At 45.7% G+C, this 23,495-nt stretch overlaps 1 protein-coding gene across 6 annotated transcripts in view; it reads left to right on the top strand.

The window, feature by feature from the left end:
- The window catches only part of LOC126273198 (band 4.1-like protein 4), a 1,244,225-nt gene that overhangs the window by 1,171,728 nt on the left and 49,002 nt on the right, over positions 1-23,495 (top strand). For all 6 annotated transcript variants that reach the window (XM_049976738.1, XM_049976736.1, XM_049976733.1 and 3 more), the window contains exons 9-10: positions 8,059-8,147; positions 8,327-8,390. In XM_049976738.1, the coding sequence (XP_049832695.1) occupies positions 8,059-8,147; positions 8,327-8,390 (153 nt within the window). The remainder of the gene's footprint in view (positions 1-8,058; positions 8,148-8,326; positions 8,391-23,495) is intronic.

The following is a 23,495-nucleotide window of genomic DNA, read 5'->3' as shown; positions in this document are numbered from 1 at the left end:
GCAGAGGAACTCCGATTGGGAATCCAAGCTGCTCGCGGATTATGACGTTTCTAGAGAACGAAAATCCGCTCTGTAGGAATCAACATATATTCTTCAAACAAGGAACGTGTGAAAACCAGTATGCTCTGTACGGCCACGTAGCGCTGAAAGCAGTACATACAAGGTGCTCCATATCAGCAACCTTAGTAGTCATTAGACATCGTGAGAGACCAGAGTGGGAAAGTATGCCTGCGAGAGAGGAAGCTGTCATCAAGGCTAAGGGTGGGCCAACACCATATTGAATTCCAGCACTACCGATGTATGGCGCCACGAACTTGTCATTTTCAACCATGTGTCCTGATACTTTTGTCAACATAGTGTGTGACACATGTCGAGCAATAGTTTGTGGAGTTCAGATAGGCTACAGTTGTATCACCTCCCAGCAACTTCTTTAACGCACAATATGATTCTTTAACGCACAGTATGATTAAGTGCAATATGTTTCGTCAGAAACGTAACGTACGAGAACGCAGACTCCATTTCCTAGTTAACTGTTCTCGTTTCTTCTCTACTTTGTAATGATTCATTTAACACTACGGATGAATTCTATACCTACATGACTGCTCTGAAATTCACATTTAAGTGTTTAACAGACGGTTCGCAGGACCAGTTTCAGCATATTTCTCGAACGTTCTCCTCACGAATAGCACATGGAAAAATGAACAACTACATCATACCGTGCGAACTCTGATTTCTCTTATTTTATTACGATGATCATTACATCCTATGTAGAGGGCGTCAATAAAATATTTCTGCTAGCAGAGCAGAAAAAATTTCATGAAAAGAACTCTCCGCTACGAAAAATACCTTTGTTTTAATGTTTTCCACCCCAAGTCATGTATCATCCGTGATACTCTCCCCTCTGTTTCACGATAACAGAAACTGAGCATTTTTTTTTTCAACTTTATCGATGCCCTCCGTCAATCTTATCTGGTGAGGTTCCCACGCAACGCTGAAATACTGAAAGGACTGATAATCGGAGTGTAGGCTGTGTCTTTGGGAGATCTGTAGCCCTTTCTAAGTTCATTTTTGTTCGCCTTCCCCAGAATGTTTCTATGTGATGGTTCCCATTTACGTTGTTCTTAATTCCACATGCTTGATGTGTAGCTGACTCGACACCACTTACATTTGTGTGTTTTTCTAGCTGATTATAAAGGTTCTAATTTATGCCCAATTTTCTATCACATTAACCTCCGATAATGAAAGGGGCAGTTAAATGGAAACTGAACAGCCCCCAAAAGGAAGATGGAACGGTTCCATTCAAAAGTAGTCACCACATACGTTAAGACATTTATTCCACTAGGAGACGAGACGATCAGTTGCTGTTGCGTAGAAAACGGTCGGCTACTCACAAATCCGCAACCACACGGACTCTTACACTCCCTCGACCGACTGTAACCGACCTCGACGCATGGCGTTCTTCAGGCCGCGAAAGACTTGAAAATCATACGGGCTGTACGGAGGTAGTTGAAATGTTTCCCAACCAAATCGCTGAAGCGAAGCCTTCGTCCGATTTGCATTGCGGGGGCGGCCGTTATCGTCCAATAGGATGCCGTCTACATAGCACTGCACATTTATTGTGGGTCCACCCTGGAGGAGCTGAACGACCAGAGCGCCCTTGCAGTAGAAGAAGAAGGGCAGAACTCGTGTGAACAGCTTTGGATTTCTTTGGGGAGGAGCGGATGTGGAATGTTCCCACGGTTGTCTTTGCCGTCTGCCCTCGGTCTGTCGGTATGCATGTTGCACTATAGCGGCCGTTCGCACAGCGGTTGCGAAACAGTGCAGCGTCCTCCGTACAGCCCGGACCTTCCACTGTGTCATTTAGACGCCTTTGCCGACCTGAGGAAGTCGTTTCCAGTCGGACGAGGAAGTGCAAGAGTGGGTGTGGTTGCGTATCCGTCACAGAGATTGATCGTCTCGTTTCGCAGCAGGAGAAGTATCTTAACGGGAGTTTTGATAGCTTGTGTTGGAACCATGCCGTGGTCCTATTGTGGCGGGTGTTCGGTTTTTATTTGACTGCCCGTGATAAACAGGAATCTGAAACTCGCTGGCCTTCATTTTCATTTAACAATCTTGACAGTGACACGAACAGCGTTCCCTGCCATTTCCGACCAGCGTGCCACTCCCATCCAGTCGGTGCCGCAGCAAGGCGGCCCTCTAAATTAATAAATCGCTTTCGTTCGCTTCTGTTTAAAAGCTTTTTATTTCCAGTTGCCAGACTTCTTTCCCCTCCATTGTGAAGGCCCTCCTGTCTCGTACCGGCAATTGTAGGCTGATTAATTGCGATTATTTGTTGTATGCAGCCCGATCATTGAACACAATTAAGGATTGTTACCGTAAGTGCTCTCATTGAATTACGAAGAGGAAGGGCGTGCGGCGCGGTGTGGAGGGGCGGAAAGAGATTGTAATCTGGGGATGCGCCGCGTGCGTGTCCGCCGGCGCAGCTGATGGATATCACAAATTAAAAACGCCGGACGCGCCGGCTGTGGCGGGGCGACGGCGCGGAGAGCCGGCGAGCATCTATCATCGGGGAATTACGGCCGCCGTCGCCGCCCACTCTCTGCTCCCGTTATGTGTATTGGGAATGCTAGGTGCTACAGCTGTCTAGACTCGTGACAGGTTTCCAAAAACTGGACGTCCACAGCTGTATGGCGGGACACCGCCCGGAATTAAACTGTGGCGCTCAATGTCTGATCGTAGATATTAGGTGATATACATTTCCGGGGAAAAAAATGCAACACCTTCAAGGACCGTGCTCAGCGCCATCAGCATATACACTCCTGGAAATTGAAATAAGAACACCGTGAATTCATTGTCCCAGGAAGGGGAAACTTTATTGACACATTCCTGGGGTCAGATACATCACATGATCACACTGACAGAACCACAGGCACATAGACACAGGCAACAGAGCATGCACAATGTCGGCACTAGTACAGTGTATATCCACCTTTCGCAGCAATGCAGGCTGCTATTCTCCCATGGAGACGATCGTAGAGATGCTGGATGTAGTCCTGTGGAACGGCTTGCCATGCCATTTCCACCTGGCGCCTCAGTTGGACCAGCGTTCGTGCTGGACGTGCAGACCGCGTGAGACGACGCTTCATCTAGTCCCAAACATGCTCAATGGGCGACAGATCCGGAAATCTTGCTGGCCAGGGTAGTTGACTTACACCTTCTAGAGCACGTTGGGTGGCACGGGATACATGCGGACGTGCATTGTCCTGTTGGAACAGCAAGTTCCCTTGCCGGTCTAGGAATGATAGAACGATGGGTTCGATGACGGTTTGGATGTACCGTGCACTATTCAGTGTCCCCTCGACGATCACCAGAGGTGTAGGGCCAGTGTAGGAGATCGCTCCCCACACCATGATGCCGTGTGTTGGCCCTGTGTGCCTCGGTCGTATGCAGTCTTGATTGTGGCGCTCACCTGCACGGCGCCAAACACGCATACGACCATCATTGGCACCAAGGCAGAAGCGACTCTCATCGCTGAAGACGACCCGTCTCCATTCGTCCCTCCATTCACGCCTGTCGCGACACCACTGGAGGCGGGCTGCACGATGTTGGGGCGTGAGTGGAAGACGGCCTAACGGTGTGCGGGACCGTAGCCCAGCTTCATGGAGACGGTTGCGAATGGTCCTCGCCGATACCCCAGGAGCAACAGTGTCCCTAATTTGCTGGGAAGTGGCGGTGCGGTCCCCTGTGGCACTGCGTAGGATCCTACGGTCTTGGCGTGCATCTGTGCGTCGCTGCGGTCCGGTCCCAGGTCGACGGGCACGTGCACCTTCCGCCGACCACTGGCGACAACATCGATGTACTGTGGAGACCTCACGCCCCACGTGTTGAGCAATTCGGCGGTACGTACACCCGGCCTCCCGCATGCCCACTATACGCCCTCGCTCAAAGTCCGTCAACTGCACATACGGTTCACGTCCACGCTGTCACGCCATGCTACCAGTGTTAAAGACTGCGATGGAGCTCCGTATGCCACGGCAAACTGGCTGACACTGACTGCGGCGGTGCACAAATGCTGCGCAGCTAGCGCCATTCGACGGCCAACACCGCGGTTCCTGGTGTGTCCGCTGTGCCGTGCGTGTGATCATTGCTTGTACAGCCCTCTCGCAGTGTCCGGAGCAAGTAAGGTGGGTCTGACACACCGGTGTCAATGTGTTCTTTTTTCCATTTCCAGGAGTGTATGTGCACGCTGAGGGTTTACACTGTTAGTTATTCATGTGTCACGGTCATCGACGAACACATGGCGCTCAGGATGCCTGTCTGTACACCCTCTGTTGTTACTCTGCAAGCAGTAATTGTACCGGGCTTAGAGGTGAACACTATTTGCAACGTTCAATTTCGGATACAACTATGCCCTCCCGACGAGTAAGCACTGCCGCTGAACAGTTTCATCTGTTTTATCGGGGTCGCAGTCTGTATGTATGGGAAGCCGGATGGGCGTATTGTCATACTGCCGCAAATGTTGCGCACAGTGTATCGGTGGTGTGTCACTGCTTTCGCCAGTTGTGTGGAGAACATGCCCACATTCTGAATGTGGGCATGCATACCCGCGTCAGTATCGACGGATTGTGCGAGCAACGGTGGCCGACCGAACATCATCCCGGGACGAAATCCGGGAGCATGTTGCGCCTGCTACGTCATCACGGACCGTTAGAAACCATCTGCTTGCAGCAGGACTGTGATTACGTTTACCTCTGGCCAGGTTACCACTCACACCAGGACGCCACTAAGCATGACCACTCTGGTGTCGTGAAAATGTCAACTGGTGAGTGAAACGTCAGTGTGTTGTCTTCGAAAATAAGAGAAGGTCCTGTCTGTATGCGAGTGATGGATGTACATGTGCGTAGCGTAGACCTGGTGAGTTGGCTATTCCAGAGCTCATTCACCTACGACACACACGTCCCACACAGGTGTCATGGTGTGTGGGGGCCGTCAGTGACAACCCGCGGTCACATTTGGTGTTTCTGCAGGGTAAGGTAACCAGTGTACGGTACATTGCATCGACTGTTATCCCCGTGCTGCTACCATTTCTTCGACAGGAAGATGACGCGCTTTTTCAGCAGGAGAATGAACGTAGACATAAGGCTTATACTAGGCTGCCGAATAATGCCAGCCAATAATGCCATACCATCCTGTTATTTCATTTTAATCTCTACATAACTACCGCAACCAGGCGTCTTCGTCTTGCTCAACGATTTTACGCATGACGTTTCTGTGCTTTACCAAACTAGCGATTTCTTGATGCCTCAGGATCATTTAAAAAGCTTCTCTTCTTGTCTGAATTGTTTGTCGTTCACCTATCATTTCTGTATAAGGCCACACTACTTCACAAAAGAGTTCCTAACACTTAGATTTATACTGCTTCAGTGCGATGTCTGAGACAATGCGTTGACGATCAACAGCGACAGCGAGGCAATGAAGAAGAAAACGGTGTCCCAACCCGTGCGGGAATCGCGGTAGCATAGTGCGAGCACAGGGGAGAGTAGGCACCAGGACAAACAGAAATTTGGGCCGGTCCTCGAGGCTTGCTCGGATAGCCGAAGTCGTTAAGGCGACCGCTCGTGACAAGTGGGAAGCCCGCATTCGAGTCCGAGTCCAGCACAAATTTTCATTTGTTCTGAAATATTGTCCAGCTGTTGCGGAACCGTATTGCAGTTTGTGAGTTCGTTCTTAAATTTATATTAGATGCTATCAAGTTTCTATTTTTCAGAGATACTGGTCTGTTGTTTCATATCCTCTCTGCTTCTGCCCTTATCAGTTACTTTTCTACCGAAATAATAAGACTCATCTTCTAATTTTAGCCTCACTTTCCTGCCTAATAACCTCATCTTCACCTGATATACCGATTTTCTTCTCATGCCACTATGCATTTACCGTCCCTGAAAGTATTACAGTTCATCAGTAAGCCTCAAAAGTCCAAATTTCTTCTCCCTGAATTTTAATTCTCTTCCAAATTTCTCCCCGGTTACCTTTACTGCTTACTGTGTAATTATAAAATATTATCGGCGATAGACTACAACCCAGTCTCACTTTCTTCTCAGTTCCTACTCCAGTGTCAAATGCTTCGATTATTATAGTTGCACTCTGATTACCGTAGATGCTTTAGATCATTTTGTCTCCCTGTGTTTTATCCCTGCTACTTTCAGAATTTTAAACAATGCATTTCAGTCAATATTTTTAAAAGCTTTTTCAAATTCAACAGATGCCGTAAATGGTTCATCCTTCCTCCGTCTATCTTCTAAGATAAGTCGGAGGATCAGAACTTCGCGCGCTCCTGCATTTCTCCGAAACCCAAACTGATCGCAAAACTATTGAAGAAATACGCTAAAATTGAAAGGCAAGGCTACCGGATGCAGCTATTGTGGTGTAAACACCACCTATTGTCGTGTCAACACCACCTAAACTTGTCTGTTAAGTAAAGTTCATTTCAGTCACACATATCATTGGAGTCGCAATTTTTTTTATGTTGGCATTGCACAGAACAACAAACACGCAGTGCCAGCGAGTGCTGTCCTGGCAGTTTTCAGAGCGGCTACACAAAATTCGCAATAGGCGGCTGAAGGAAATAGAGTGCCGCCACCGCCGCCGCCGCCGCAGCTTCGGCAGGCAGCAGACACCGGGCAGAGTCCCCGCGGCCCGGCCCGCTAACTGGCTCCATTTCCTGTTCGCGAAAGCCAAATTAGCCAGCCGAGCGGCTTCCCGCGCCGGAAATCCCACAGATCGGCGCTCTCCGCTCCTCGCTCCTTCTTTCTCGAAGACAGCTGTCGGCAAAGGGAGCGCACCCCGCCTCATCTGCAAAGTAAATTTCATCCTCTGCGTACAGCCAATAAGGCGCTCGCAGCCCTAGGCGGGGGGCCCTACACTTGTTTTCGCAGCTTTGCCCGCGAATCCTCCATAGTTGATGGACTGATTCTGTGTATTCACTGTGCTGAAAACTTGGAATAGTCTGCACTGGGTTTTTATCCATTGGTAAGACACAAATTAGCGACTCATGCGTTTTAGGAGAATATGTTACGATCTTAATTGCGCTGGAGGAAAGGTGGTGTCCAAGGTCAGGCGGCCGAGCTGGTCCCTAGTCAACCACGACCAGAGTATCTAGGCATGTCCCAACTAAAAGATTTAAGGCACTGTATCGGAAAGAACAACATCACAAATTTCTCGTGTAATTAAAATATAATATGAGTTCCTGGTCGCTTCTGTATGTCTAGATCTACATCTACAGACGCTGCCCTTCCGTCCAAAAATGTATTAGACTGATTTTATTTCTGGCGTATAAGCGATGTCAGCGCAGTAACTACGGTAGTAGTTTGAACTAACAACTGTAAACAATAGATGTTCGTTCGACCAGTCAGCTGTGAGCGGGACATGGACGTGCGGCCGTACTGTGTCACAAATAGTAGTGAAGCAACATTTCTTAATCAAACGTGAAAGGCATTCTCCACAATGTTTTGAAGCAGAGAAAAGTGTCTAGAAAATTTGTTCATTACTCCTTGACTTCCGAACAAAAACAACGACGCGTGGGCGCCTGCCACGACTTAACTGAAATGCAAAACATGGACTATTCCTTTCTGGAAAAATTCATCACGGGTGACGACTCGGTGTTATGAATACGAAGTTGCGACACAACGACAGAGTACAGAAATTTTCTAACTTGACAACTTCTCTGTGTTTGTCATGAATGAGAACAAAGAATTTTTTCGATCGTTTTTAATACGAAATTACCTTTGATTTCTATCGGGCGATCTTCTAGAAGGAAAGGTTGTGATTGCACACACAATCATATTTGGCAAGAAATGGTACCAATATGTGAGAGTTACGAAAAATTACATTAATTGTTCGAAGACTTCACTGAAAACCCTATTCTATATTAAAGACATAAGCTTACATTTTTCTTATGAAGTCCTCGTACAAGTTAAAAAAGGCATCGCCAGCTTTCAAATGTGTCTCTAATATAAAGGCTAACCACTTATAGTACCTGTTCATAGTGTCCTCCTGTTTCAGGGAGAGGACAATGTGGAGTACTTCTTGGGCCTCACCCCCAGTGGCATCATTGTCCTAAGAAACAAGAACAAAGTCGGAAACTATTATTGGTAAGATATTGCTGTACGTTTCTCTTATATTAATTTTTTAAATGTATAATTTAGGAAAAGATTCCATCTACCGCGTAAATGTTACTTTACGCACGGATATTGTTGTGTGGTTACGTAATTTATTTATTTACTGCTATATCTGGGTGTACGACATTCAAGCATTCTTATTTCTGTCTTAGGCCCAGAATTACCAAGATTTACTTCAAAGGCCGGTACTTCATGCTTCGGGTGTGCGACAAGAACGTAAGTATTTATATGCTATTTTTAACGTTCGAGAGTTGAGTACGTCAGAATAACAACAATGCATCCGCTACTTTCCACTGCATAGTACCAGTATGAGCAGTTTGCTTTCAGGAAATAAACAAATGCCTATACTTCTGAAAGAATATCTGTAGTTTGTAAGACCCTTGACAGGATACCTTTGAGCCGAGCACACGCACTCTGGTCAACGATTTAACATAAGAAGCTTTATTAAAAGATGAAGTAAAAGCAACAGCAGTAGTTGCAACATCTCTCACGAAGAAATACACTGATGAAAAATCATATCTTCTGTTCTTCACTCTGCAACTCTCCATTGGCTGAGACGAGACAGTTCGATTCGACAATCAATTCGACAGTCAAATGCGTGTTTATTACAAGAGAAAGATTATTGTTTGTCATCCCGCGGACGATTTGTATGTTCCTGTGTCTAGTACGCTGTAAGAGGCGGCGCAAGCTCTTGCTTATACGAAATATGTTTAATCGGTGCCATCGCAGATTGAGGTGGTGTTGGCATTATAGTAGAATGTTGCTCGAGAGTAATACAACGGCACAAAGTGGGCATCAGTTCTTGGCCGCTCCCGAGTCTCGAGAAGCGCTGGCGTACTACATGAATCCCATCTCCACGCATGCGTCCTTTGACAGTCCACCAACACTAATGATTAGAAAGATCATGGGATTACAACCCGACGACCTCATTTTTTCTTTATCACAGATAAGTTTCTAACGCACCTGTCATATTTGGCACTTGTTTTCCGTGAGAAAATGGCTCTCTTCTACTCGAAATTGTCTGTTCAAAAATGGCTCTGAGCACTATGGGACTCAACTGCTGTGGTCATTAGTCCCCTAGAACTTAGAACTACTTAAACCTAACTAACCTAAGGACATCACACACATCCATGCCCGAGGCAGGATTCGAACCTGCGACCGTAGCAGTCGCACGGTTCCGGACTGCGCGCCTAGAACCGCGAAACCACCGCGGCCGGCGACAGTGTCTGTGTGACATCGAAGTGGAACTATGCTCCATCCCCTTCAATACAGTACTGGCACCCATAAATGGCTGGATAAGTCATGTTCAGTATTCGGAGGAAGGCAAAAGCATACCGCCACAAATAGGCCATGGCTAGTAAACCACAACTGTGTTACGAACAATCTTCAGGTTGAGAACAACTTCACGTATTTATCACATAAGTTTTTATGAATCAGAAGTGACAACGCTTCGAAATTTATTTCACTTTATTTGGCTTCCTACAGTCTGAAACGAATGGCGAGATGACATGTACTCTATACCTGTATGATTCGTTCAGTGGAATCTTCACCAATGAATCCCTCTTACCCCATCTTTTCTTTCCAAAAATATAATCTTGTACTTCGTCTGTGGTTCCCTCGAAACTGAACATTAACTGCAATGCATGTTATTTCCGTGAACAGACATTGCTTTTAACACACTACAATTGAGGAAATGTTCTCAGTATGGTATATTAACCGAAAGTATGTGCGAAACAGATCAGTGGAGCAGGGAGTGGCCACGAGGCGGTTTACCACATCAAATAAAGAAGATACCAAATTAATTGTATAGCAGACTGTGTATATCCGTATCCAATATTACTAAGTGTTTTCCTTGATTAATTTAAAACTGGAGCGTGCGAATATTTATCACTTCCGTGACTATGAAAATGCTTAGTGAACTAAGACTGTGTTGACGACAACCACATATCACAGACACTATTCTGATATCAGAACAATCATACGACCACCTGTTTTCATCCTGCTCTGTCCATGTTCAAATATACTTCTACGCAGTTCAGATAAAAAGATCCTATATAGCTTAGTAGGGCAGGTCGTGACAATCGTTCACTGGCAGTCCTTACAGTAGACGAGCTGCGGCGTCTGAGTACCCGCCAAAGAACCGAAGGTTGCTGCTTGCTTTCTTCTCGACTGAACCCATGCGATGGTTTGTCTTACAACTCATTAATCTTGTAGGGGACAATCATCATCTGGATTGTTCTAAAGAAGAGCGAGTATAGCGCGACTTCGCATTTTTCTACAGGCTGTATCATAATTAATAGCGAGAACTGACTAGGGTGAGAGTATATGGCAATAGAGGAAAAAATGGTCCCTTAAACATGGATCCACGAACGAGCTGTAACGTCGCTTGTATGCGATTTGAGTAAAGATGAATTACGAACAATCTTTTAGCTTAAACTATGCTCAATGTAAAAAATGGCCATTACGTCAGTGAGATAGAAAAGCTTTCCTCAATAATACTACCATTCTTTAATCTCTCTCTCTCTCTCTCTCTCTCTCTCTCTCTCTCTCTCTCTCTCTCTCTCTCTCTCTCTCCTGACACCATTAAAAATATGAACACGGAACATTCCTTTAGAATTAACTGTCTTCGTTGAAAATTGTACGACCGCGAATTTTCAAAATTATAAATACGTCAATGTCCCTACGCGTTGATAGATCGGACTTCGTTAAAATGAAACAGGCAGCTTCTACACTCCTGGAAATTGAAATAAGAACACCGTGAATTCATTGTCCCAGGAAGGGGAAACTTTATTGACACATTCCTGTGGTCAGATACATCACATGATCACACTGACAGAACCACAGGCACATAGACATAGGCAACAGAGCATGCACAATGTCGGCACTAGTACAGTGTATATCCACCTTTCGCAGCAATGCAGGCTGTTATTCTCCCATGGAGACGATCGTAGAGATGCTGGACGTAGTCCTGTGGAACGACTTGCCATGCCATTTCCACCTGGCGCCTCAGTTGGACCAGCGTTCGTGCTGGACGTGCAGACCGCGTGAGACGACGCTTCATCCAGTCCCAAACATGCTCAATGGGGGACAGATCCGGAGATCTTGCTGGCCAGGGTAGTTGACTTACACCTTCTAGAGCACGTTGGGTGGCACGGGATACATGCGGACGTGCATTGTCCTGTTGGAACAGCAAGTTCCCTTGCCGGTCTAGGAATGATAGAACGATGGGTTCGATGACGGTTTGGATGTACCGTGCACTATTCAGTGTCCCCTCGACGATCACCAGAGGTGTACGGCAAGTGTAGGAGATCGCTCCCCACACCATGAAGCCGTGTGTTGGCCCTGTGTGCCTCGGTCGTATGCAGTCCTTATTGTGGCGCTCACCTGCACGGCGCCAAACACGCATACGACCATCATTGGCACCAAGGCAGAAGCGACTCTCATCGCTGACGATGACACGTCTCCATTCGTCTCTCCATTCACGCCTGTCGCGACGCCACTGGAGGCGGGCTGCACGATGTTGGGGCGTGAGCGGAAGACGGCCAAACGGTGTGCGGGACCGTAGCCCAGCTTCATGGAGACGGTTGCGAATGGTCCTCGCCGATACCCCAGGAGCAACAGTGTCCCTAATTTGCTGGGAAGTGGCGGTGCGGTCCCCTACGGCACTGCGTAGGATCCTACGGTCTTGGCGTGCATCCGTGCGTCGCTGCGGTCCGGTCCCAGGTCGACGGGCACGTGCACCTTCCGCCGACCACTGGCGACAACATCGATGTACTGTGGAGACCTCACGCCCCACGTGTTGAGCAATTCGGCGGTACGTACACCCGGCCTCCCGCATGCCCACTACACGCCCTCGCTCAAAGTCCGTCAACTGCACATACGGTTCACGTCCACGCTGTCGCGGCATGCTACCAGTGTTAAAGACTGCGATGGAGCTCCGTATGCCACGGCAAACTGGCTGACACTGACTGCGGCGGTGCACAAATGCTGCGCAGCTAGCGCCATTCGACGGCCAACACCGCGGTTCCTGGTGTGTCCGCTGTGCCGTGCGTGTGATCATTTCTTGTACAGCCCTCTCGCAGTGTCCGGAGCAAGTATGGTGGGTCTGACACACCGGTGTCAATGTGTTCTTTTTTCCATTTCCAGGAGTGTATGTAATAAATATAAATGATAATTGCCACAACGAAACTTCCACATAGATGGCTGTGCAAATCGCGACCAAGCCAGCTAATTCTTCTCACAAAAAGTCACCGTCTGAATTTACTAGATGAGCTACTAAAAAATAATAAGTAATCAACATGTAGTTAGCATATTGTGGTATTGAAATAAAGAGATACAATACATGGCTGCTAAAACGTTCCTCAGTATTTAAGAACACTTACATAGCCATTTCGTCGCAAAATTACAATCAAAGTAGGGACGCGTAAAGCAAAAAAAGACAGAAATCATTTTTACTCAGGAAAACAAAAAAATTGATCAGCATCATAAAAAGACAACATGAATGTGAGATACATTTATCTTCAAACATTATGCGATTTCCTCGATGGGTGGAAAAGGAGGTATTCTCCGTTTGACCAAATATATTATTCACACAAGACGACTTACACATTTCAACACTGGAAAAAAACCGTAGTGACGTTTCAGAGTCGATTGCGTGATAACTGTGGGTGAGTGGTTACCAGCCGCCACTGCCTTCACTACTAAACATTGTCATAATTCGTAGAAATGTATTTGAAAAGTTAACTTTTAGACTAAGTCCCCATCTGATTCGGCACAAATTCCATCCATGGCGTACCTCAGCAAGAAATACAAAATTTCTTCAGCACATTACATGTTGCAATTTACTGCAAACACGTTCCTGTTAAAGCATGTGTTTTACTCGTCGTCTTCGCATTTGGATGGAATACCACACTCTTCATTGTAGTGAGTTGCGAATTCTTTCCAATACGTGCTGATGATTTCGTAAATCTTGAGAAGGCTGTACAGCTGTTTGCTCCAGTTCTTCAGCCGTATCAACAGTAATGTTGTACATTTCACAGTGGACTAAGGTCAGGTGATCCTGGAGGTTAAGGTACAGACCCTGCTCGATCCGGCCACCTTTGACGTATTGGAAAGTTGGATGTCATCCTACATCAGCAGCAAAATGTTCCAGTGCCCTATCGTTCATGTACAAAATTCCCCAGTCATGGACCATGGGTGAAACTTAAGACCAAATTGGATAGCGACGTAATGGAAAGTTTTACGTTTCAAATATATTTCTGTTAACTAGGACAACATTTCAGACTGAAAGCAGTGACAGCTCGTAACCACAGAGCTACAGTTATTTTGCAGACGGCTCGTTTGTGTACCCATACCTAATGGAACTTTTTTTGCTCCTGTTGTCGTATACTTCCACCCGTGTCGGTCTTCGTCATTAATTACAATACACCCTTCAAGGGGGGGGGGGGGGGGGGTGATCAACGAAGACTGAGACTGATTGTTACCTGTAGCTTCCGTGATAGTTTCCTATATGTACCATGAACATTTGAAGAGAACGATTTTTATGTGTAATGTCCATAGGCAGCGCTCTCTCGTGGTAGGTTGGTAGTAATGCTCCATTCTGTAGACCCTCTTTGCATTTCGCATACCAAACAATGGAGGTGACGTACGGCGCAATAAAATTCTGTGTTCGTTTAAACCACACAGCGATGAAACTTGATAAAAAGGTGCAGCAAGCGTACGGTGAAAATTCACTGTTTCGTGCAAAAGTGTTTAGCTGGTTCAGGGACTTCAAAGAAGATCGACTTGTCTGTTTTAAGCAAGGTAGGCCTGGTGTTTCAGCTTTTGCTGTGACTCAGGTCAACATCAACCCAGCTGCTGTGATTGTCGTGAGGATCGTCGGGCAACATTACGTAAGCTCAAAGAAGTGTTGTAAATTTCATATAGCAGTGTCTTCACAATTATGCATGAGCTTCTCCAAATGACCCGTATTTGTGCCCGTTTTCGTGCCACGTCTGTTGATCCCCGAGAAAAAAACCTACGCGTATGGAGACAAGCCGTGAGGTGCTGCGTCTATTTGCTAATGGAGGGGCTGCTTTTCTGGAATCGATTTTCACCTGTGATGAGTCATGGATGAATCATTAAGATCCTGAAGGAAAAAGAGCCAGTACTGTTTGGAAATTGACAGGTTCTCCAACATCAAAAAAGGCGAAAGTTGCTCCATTTCCAGGGAAAATGATGGTGATCATATTTTTTGACTGCCATGGAATGATTTATCAGCATGCAGTTGCCCCTCACACTACTGTTACAGCAAGGTACTGCACGTCAGTATTGGCTAAACTGAGGAAGCACGTTGGAAGGATACAAGCAGAACTTTTTCGGATTTTCCATCATTAAAGGCAAAGCTTTGGAGCCCTCGATTTGAAAACTCTGAAGCAATCCTCAAGAAAAGTGAGGCGATCTCATCGACGTGGTAATGAATGTCCTGCACCTTGTGTTCGAGGAATGGCAGAGTCGCTAAGAAACGAGCATTGAAGTAGGAGTGATTCAGAGGTTCAAATTGCTCTGAGCACTATGGGACTTAACTGCTGAGGTCATCAGTCCCCTAGAACTTAGAACTACTTAAACCTAACTAACGTAAGGACATCACACACATCCATGCCCGAGGCAGGATTCGAACCTGCGACCGTAGCAGTCGCGCGGTTCCGGACTGAGCGCCTAGAGCCGCTAGACCACCGCGGCCGGCGAAGTAGGAGTGAGGTACTTTGAAAAACTTAATGTAAACCCTGAAATGGAGTACTAAACATGTGTGGAAAAAATCAGTTAAAGTCTTTGCTGATCAGGCGTAATGTATTTAGTGTCTGTTGCCAATGCCTACGAATTGCTGAGACCGGGCTTAATCAAATTAATATTCACTGAATTTTTCGTCGATGTCAGTATGTAGGTAGACGACTGCATCATTTACGACAATTAAAACGTAGGAAACAGTTGTCTTTCCTCATCTTAACCAATGTGAATGATCAGTTTCAAGCAATTAAGAAAGAAAATGAAAATAATTATGCTGTTACTTTCCCATAGATATATTTTGGAATACACGATATCTTAAATGTAAGAGCCAAAGATGTACAGTTTTTAATGTATGACTGATGTTTCTCTCAAAAATTCTCATTCACCCTGCAGCTGTACCGCCGACTTCCTTCTGTCCTAGAAAAGTGAATGTTGTGAATTATACAAGGTGAAGGAGGTCGTTCTATTAGAGCAACCGTTGTCAAGTGAGATTGCAAGCAACTCTTTTCCACTCTCTGCATAGGAGACGGCATGCTGTATTTAATTATCCGAGACGTGAATAACTGGTAGGACACGATAATACAGTGCAGCCGAGGACCCATCAGGAATGTCGGCGCCGGCGGTTCAGAAAACGCGCCCTGACAGCTAATTTTGCTGCGCGCTCTTCCTTGGCCGCTGGAGCCCTCGGTCGTTGGTTCTAAATTGCCCGGTCGCCGGTCCCGTTGTCCTCCCCTTTTCCACCCTAGGCCTGTGATTAATTCGCTCAGTTATGACAACGGACGATTAGCGTCAGAACGCAGTCCGCCAGGAATTTAGACTCCGGCGTCAACACTAATAAGGCGGCCGTTATTAATCGCTCCCCGCCACTTCCCCTCGCCTCCCATACCCCACCATCGATCGTTCGCTTCCGTCCGACAGTCAAACGTTCCGGCTTATCAAGTTAAAGAACTGAAAGGATTATTTTGCTCTGAACTCTGCTCAAAGTTGGGAAAAACTAGATATTGTTATGCCTTTGTCTAGCTCGGTGTCAGAAACGTAGCTCGCAGTTGCAACCAGTAATCTGTGGGTCCACTTAATCTCTGTAGGTGAAGAAGGTGACTCGTAGTTTTTTATGCTCCATCATAGCTAGTCCACTCAAAACTAGTCGCCTTTCATGCCTGGTACTTGGCATTATATTGGTACTAGAAATGGAAATGGGCGTTTGACGTCATTGGCCGGGAGGCTCCTTACGGGACAGGTCCGGCCGCCTTGGTGCAGGTCTTATTACATTCAACACCACATTGGGCGACCTGCGCGCTGGGTGGGGATGAAATGATGATGAAGACAACACAATACCCAGTCTCTGAGCGGAGAAAATCCCCGACCCAGCCGGGAATCTAACCTGGGCACCTGAGGACGGCAGTTCAGCACGCTGACCATTCAGCTATCGGGTGGACATATTGGTATTTAATGTTATACAAGAGAGTGTGAGGTGTGGTTTCTGACCGCAAAATTGAAGAATATCCCATGTTCGCTCTTTCACTTATATCCGTTTCGTTTTTTTGTCATCGTACCTGTAGTTTACCATTATCTTCCTCAGACCTGATAATATGCCAGACTCCTAAATGGGAATGAAAAAAAGCTAAAGGACGTACTGTTGTTACTATTATTATTATCATCAATCGCATTTTAAAGAATCAGGCACAGCATCACCAATAAAAAAGTATCTGCATTACAATACAATACAAACACGTTCACACTCTTATATTTAAAATATATATGCATTATATACATTGTGACTAGATACAGATCACAGAATTCGGCAGATGGACATAGTGACAGAGGAGGGGGTGGGGGTTGGATGAACAAAGTGAGGAGGCAGGAGCGGATGGACAGAGAGAGGGAGGAAGAGAAGTGCAATGGGAGGGACGAAGGACATGATCAGGAAAAGGGAAGAATGATATGGACAGAGAGATGGCATTTAATTGGCGGGTGTAGGAGATAGGTGGAAGACGGGGAGGTGTAGAGGGCAGGTACAGAAGGAAGAGGGGAGGGGGTAGGCAGGAGGTGTACAGAAAGAGCAGCTGTGATAAACACCGTGTCCGGGTGGCGCAGTGGTTAGGCAATTGCTTAGGAAGCAGGAGATCCCAGGTTCGAATCCCAGTACCGCACACATTTTCACTCGTCGCCGCCGGTGCCGCAAAAAGTCCTGATGTAGCTGATATCAATAAACCCTTCCCTTTCCATTCTTTTCTCCCCCTTCCTGCTTCAGTTTAAATCATCTGCTTCACAGCTGCGCATTCCGCAGACACTGCGCATTCATATGGCTGCAAAAGTGGTTGCATAGCTGAACGTCGCACTTGCGAACCCACCCACCATCAAAGCAACAGGAAGGGAGCTCCATAAGCTGAGAATTGAGGGCGAGCTGGAATCCCAAAACCACTCATCAGTGATGCAAATGTCTGTAACAGAAAAACGTGGTGCCGAAACCATAACATCTGGTCTATGGAGAAATGGTATAGTCAAATGGTCTGATGAATTCTGTTTCACACTGTTTCCAATTTGTGGCGTATGCTTCCCAAGCCTACGATGGAGACAGCTTGTTGCCGAAAATGAAACATCCCGGTGATGATTTGGGAATGCATATCGCGGTATTCCACGGCCTCCATTTTTGCTCATTACTGCCAAGAACTAAGAGACCATTTTGACTGATCGAGTCCATCCCACAGTACAATGTTTGTTTCTCAGTGGGACTTCATGTTCAGAGACGACAGTGCGGCTGTTCACACACCTCGCATCATCCAGGCCTCTTTTTGCGAGCTCGAGGATGAACTGCCGCTTCTCGCCGGACCACCTGTCAGCAGGTCTCTATATGACTGAGCCTTTGTTGTGTATGTTGGAGAGAGGGGTGTGTGATCGCTATCCACCTCTATCATCTCTACCTGAAACTGCAACTAGTGTGCAAGAAGAATTGTATAAGATTTCCTGAAAGCCACACAGAACCCTTATTTATCCGTTTCGAGACGAAAGCTGTTTTGAATGTCAACGGTTTTCCTACACTGTATTGAGCAGGTATTGTGTTTTTTTGTTGTTTCAGTATTTTTGTCCATCCCCTAAACCTACTGTCTTCCTTCTGTCCAACTGGGAAACTATATTTCTCTCACATACTCAACGCCGTCCGAATTTTCTTCATCCCCCAAATAATTCTGTTTTTATTTTCTTACATTTCATCTGCCAACACTCACCTATTATGTCTCGCCCCCTCCACCACCACTTCCTCTCAGAATGTTAAACAAGATTACGATTTCTGTAATGCCTATATTTAATGCTATATTATGCGACTTAACTTCTGAGGTCATCAGTCGCCTAGAACTTAGAACTAATTAAACCTAACTAACCTAAGGACATCACACACATCCATGCCCGAGGCAGCATTCGAACCTGCAACCGGAGCGGTCACGCGGTTCCAAACTGAAGCGCCTAGAACCGCACGGCCACACCGGCCGGCCATTATTATTATTATTATTGTTACTTTCTTATCTCAGACGTTATGTCTGGTCAGAAGTAGAAAGTGACGCGGACCTTGATCAAGCGTGACTTCCTTTTAACTGTATGGTATATGTTATATTGCATTTAGGAACTTTCGGGTAATTGAACATGTATCAATAATTACGGATTTCTGTAGTTGTATATATAAGTTTGGATGTAGCTGTATTGCATTGATGTACTGGTGGATATTGTGTGGTATGACTCCTGTAGTTGATAGTATAATTGGTATAATGTCAACTTTATCCTGATGCCACATATCCTTGACTTCCTCAGCCAGTTGGATGTATTTTTCAATTGTTTCTCCTGTTTTCTTTTGTATATTTGTTGTATTGGGTAAGGATATTTCGATTAGTTGTGTTAATTTCTTCTTTTTATTGGTGAGTATGATGTCAAGTTTGTTATGTGGTGTTGTTTTATCTGTTATAATGGTTCTGTTCCTGTATAATTTGTATTCATCATTCTCCAGTACCTTATTATTATTATTATTATTATTATTATTATTATATGCGTACTGCTCTAGTACTCTAAGTGAAGATCTGAAACCCCTAATCTTGCCTGTTAAAATAAATGCTTGGATAAACAAAAATATTATCCTCTCGGCTAATCTTACTGAATAACCATATAGTTTCACGTCACTTTGAAAATTTTCAAGTTTTAGGTTGGGCATTTACTGCTGCGCCACAGCAATAAAAAACACGGTTTTTAGAAATTCGTTCACGAAAGCAGAAGTAATAATTATGCCAGAATTCGTATAAAGAATAACTGCTAACCTTACCTAGATAGTCTCAGTGTAGGGAAACAGCTCAAGCTACTTGATGAAGACAAGTCTTCCACTATACACTGTATAAAAAGTAGGTTTATTTCAGGTTATACTGATGAAATAGCTCCATTTTTAGCAATCATAAACAACCGCTCGCTTGACGAAAGATTCTCGTTTAATGACTGGAAAGTTACGCAGGTCACAACAATACACAAGAAACGAAATACAAGTAGTCCGTAGAATTATAAAGTCATATCATTGGCATCGATTTGCAGTAGACATAAATATATATGAAATACCTCGAAGAAACTAATTGATGAGAAAAATGGTTCAAATGGCTCTGAGCACTATGGGACTTATCTGCTGTGGTCATCAGTCCCCTAGAACGTAGAACTACTTAAACGTAACTAACCTAAGTACATCACACACATCCATGCCCGAGGCAGGATTCGAACCTGCGACCGTAGCGGTCACGCGGTTCCAGGCTGAAGCGCCTAGAACCGCACGGCCACAACGACCGGCCAATTGATGAGAAGTCATGTAGTAAAACAGCTGACGATCTTCAAGGAAGTTTTATAGGCCCTCTGCTGTTCCTAATGTGATTAAACGATTTAGAACACAGTCTGATCAGCCTTCTTGAAATGTTTGCAGATGATGATATTTTTCACCGTCTAGTAAAGTCATCATAAAATCAAAGCGAATTGGAAAATGATTTTAACACGACATCTGTATGTTAACCCTAAATAATAAAAAATTGTGGTCCTCCACATGGGTACCAAAAAACCCGTTAACTTTCAATTACACCATAAACTACACTGAAGTTTATCGATTAAATTAAATACCTAGGGATTACAGTTACGAACAACTTAAACTGGAACCATCACACAGAAAGCGTTGTGGGGAAGGCGAAGCAAATAGTGCTTTTTGTTGGCAGGATACTTGGAAGATACAAAAACATTACCGAAGAGGCTGCCTACACTACGCTTGTTCATCTTCTGGAGTTCTGCAGTGAGATATGGGATCCTTATCATATAGGATTGGCGGAGAACATTGAAAAAGTTCAAAGAAGGGCAGCTCGTTTTGTATGATCGGGGAACAGGGAGCGTGTCACGGATATGATAAATGATCTGAGGTGGTTATCAAGAAAACAAAGGCGTTTTTAGGTGCGGTGAGCTCTTTTCACGAAACTTCAATCAGCAATTTTCTACTCCGAATGCGAAAATATTTTGCTGGCTTTCATACTTACGAAAAAATTACTATCTTAATGAAATGAGAGAAATCTGAGTTCTTAGGGAAAGGTTTAGATGTTGATTCTTCCTATGTGCTGTTCGAGAGGGGAACGGTAGAAATAAAGTCTAGAAGTGGTCCTATGAACTCTCTGCCAAACACAAAAGTCTGAATTGCAGAGTAGTCGTGTAGATGTAGATATGGATGTAGGCTTGTGTCATAAAGCACCATGTCGGATTTTTTTTTAGCAGTAACGAAATAAATAGCAGTTATCAGGTGAACAACGGGCTCTAAGGATCAGCGTATTGTGCATGCACAGTCTACATTCCCCGGCTAGCACCCAGCATCCTTCCGCCGCGCAGAGACGAGCTGCGGCAGACGTGCGAGTTCTGCCGCCGTTGCTGCACAGCGAATTCGCCAAAGAAACGCGATAAGGCCGGAACAGCTCGGCAGCCTCTAAGCTAATCCAGGGGCGCACAATTGCGACGCAGTTTTAAATGAACTCCACCCTCTCCCCCCACCCCCCCCCCCCCCCTCCACCCGGCCTCACCCCTCTGCCCGGACGACTGCAGAGTGAGGGTGGTTGCCTGGGCATTGTGGCGACAACCCTTCACTAGGCATTCACGGGCCACCCTCGCCGCGCTTTCACACAGATACCCGCTTGTAATTTTTGTGAGGGCGCCGTCGCTGAGAGGCCGACTCCTAGCAGATCTCTCCACCCTTAAGTCTGCGCTCCTGTACCTTAAATAAAATAATTCGACACTTTCTGGTTTGAATTGGACTCATTCCGTGAGACGCAATTCAAAACGTAAACAAGCTTCATTCCACCTTCTCTTGCATACCCTTTCTTCGGCGCCTGTGAGGCGTGAAAGCACTGGAGGGTGGTCTTTAGACGAGAAAAGTGAGAAATATAAACGCACACCAAACTGAATAAGCAGCGCTTATCAAATGCAGACGGTGGTGGTACCGTCGAACACGTGGTGAAAGTGTTTCTAGTGCACGCCTCGAGCGAAAGAAAGCGTACCGACTCTACAGAAAGTAACTAAACACGATACTTTTGAAGTAACCATAATAAAGAAAATAATAAGATGCACCACACTTCAGAAACTCCAGTAGTGAGAATGAAAGGTACTGCGTAATATTCCATCGTTTTGCACGCACCTGAGTTACGTCCGTTTAACTGCTATTGTAACACTAGTCTGATTGCTCTGATTGCCTCATAAAAGGTCTGGATGGTGAACAGTCCCACTACAACGTTTCCGAAACTTTCTCACACCATCTTCGTTGATGTTCACCTCTGACATCATTTACAGTTGAAAACGCAGGATTGTTATTCAAAATGGTGTCATTAGTTCACTTACGATACGCTTGCACCGGCGAGGCCCGTGATAAGCTCGTACTCCCCAGAAATGTTAAATATTCCCAATTTTAAGCTTATTTTGATTTTTAGTTCAAATGGTTCAAATGGCTCTGAGCACTATGGGACTCAACATCTTAGGTCATAAGTCCCCTAGAACTTACAACTACTTAAACCTAACTAACCTAAGGACATCACACACACCCATGCCTGAGGCAGGATTCGAACCTGCGACCGTAGCAGCCCCGCGGTTCCGGACTGTAGCGCCAGAACCGCACGGCTACCGCGGCCGGCTTGATTTTTATTTTTATTTATTTATTTATTTATTTATTTATTTATTTACATTCTTCATTCTGCAGAATTTCTTATTCCAGTTGGCTGGGAGTGAGACAGAGGGTATCCCAATTGGGAGTATTAGGGAGGGTTTTTTTTTAATTCCATTTTGGCGGAGGCGCTGGTGGGCTACAGAAGAGTATGGCCCTTTTCAGCCGATAGTGTTAGCTTAAACTTATTGGTATTCTGGTTTGATTGGGGTTGGAGGGAAGGGTGGTGTTCGGTGGAGGATGGTGGGGGGAAGGCGACTCTGGCATTCGCCTTACGGCCCGGAGGGGTGGGTAGACCCCAAGGGCTATCAGTTTGGGGCAGCCTGCATGTGGTGCAGTGACCACTGCATCTATTATGCCGGCAGGTGGCTTATTGGCAGCAGTTTTCTTTGCTTAACCATTTTAATTCCATCTCCAAGCTGTGAGGCTTCATACAAAGTTGTCGTCGGTTGTGCCGCGTCTTCTTTCGTGTGGGATGACGGAGGTGTCTCTTCGGTTGCGCCAGTTTCCTTTCCATCTCAGGCAAGTAGCCTTTTTTACCCGTAATGGCTGCAAGTGGAATGCGAGTTGACTGAGTTAAAGTCCCTTTATATGTATACTCTATGAGGCCACCCAACTAAATGTACGCTATGTGATTGATGCCATGCTGTCTCTTCGAGGTTATGTAATAGATACAACTACTACGCTTTGTGTTCTAAGGTGTACAAGCGCAAGGACAATGTCTGAAGATGACACAAGTATTTCATATTCAAATGGGTCCAGGGAGGGAATTGAAAACAACTGATTGGTGGCGGTGGTAAGTTCCTATGGGACCAAACTGCTGAGGACATCGGTCTCTAGGCTTACACACTACTTAGTCTAACTTCAACTTATGTTGAGGACCCGCACTCACCCATGCCCGAAGGAGGACTCGAACCTCCGAGGGGGGAAGCGGCGCCAACCGTGACGAGGCGCCAATGACCGCGCGGATGCCCCACGCGGCCAAACACACGATTAGGCCGTAGCTGTAGGAGATCATAAGTTACATTCCGTCAGAGAAATAGTCGTGTAACATTCGCTACTTGCGCATTTATTCACTGACGTCGAATCAGTACCAAACGGAATCGTCAATGAAACATTAAACACTGAAAAATTCTGATACGGCTAAAACATAAAGTGCCAGTGGCCCCGCCCAACAACAAACCTACGGACATTTTCGTCAACTAGTGAAGAAAACTTGCATTGCAGTTCTGGTACACACGTCAGTAATATAGAGGCAAGAGGACTCGGTTTTTTTAGTTGCTCTGCTGCCCAGACGCCAGTGATTAAAGGAGCGCATGGGAAAATTCTCGTAGAGTGGTGAAAACTACGTCCAAAATGGT

The sequence above is a fragment of the Schistocerca gregaria genome, chromosome 5 (assembly GCF_023897955.1).
Source record: "Schistocerca gregaria isolate iqSchGreg1 chromosome 5, iqSchGreg1.2, whole genome shotgun sequence".
NCBI classification, from domain to species: domain Eukaryota; kingdom Metazoa; phylum Arthropoda; class Insecta; order Orthoptera; family Acrididae; genus Schistocerca; species Schistocerca gregaria.
Note: the sequence above shows the minus strand (reverse complement) of the source record. Positions and strands in the feature narration are given on the sequence as shown.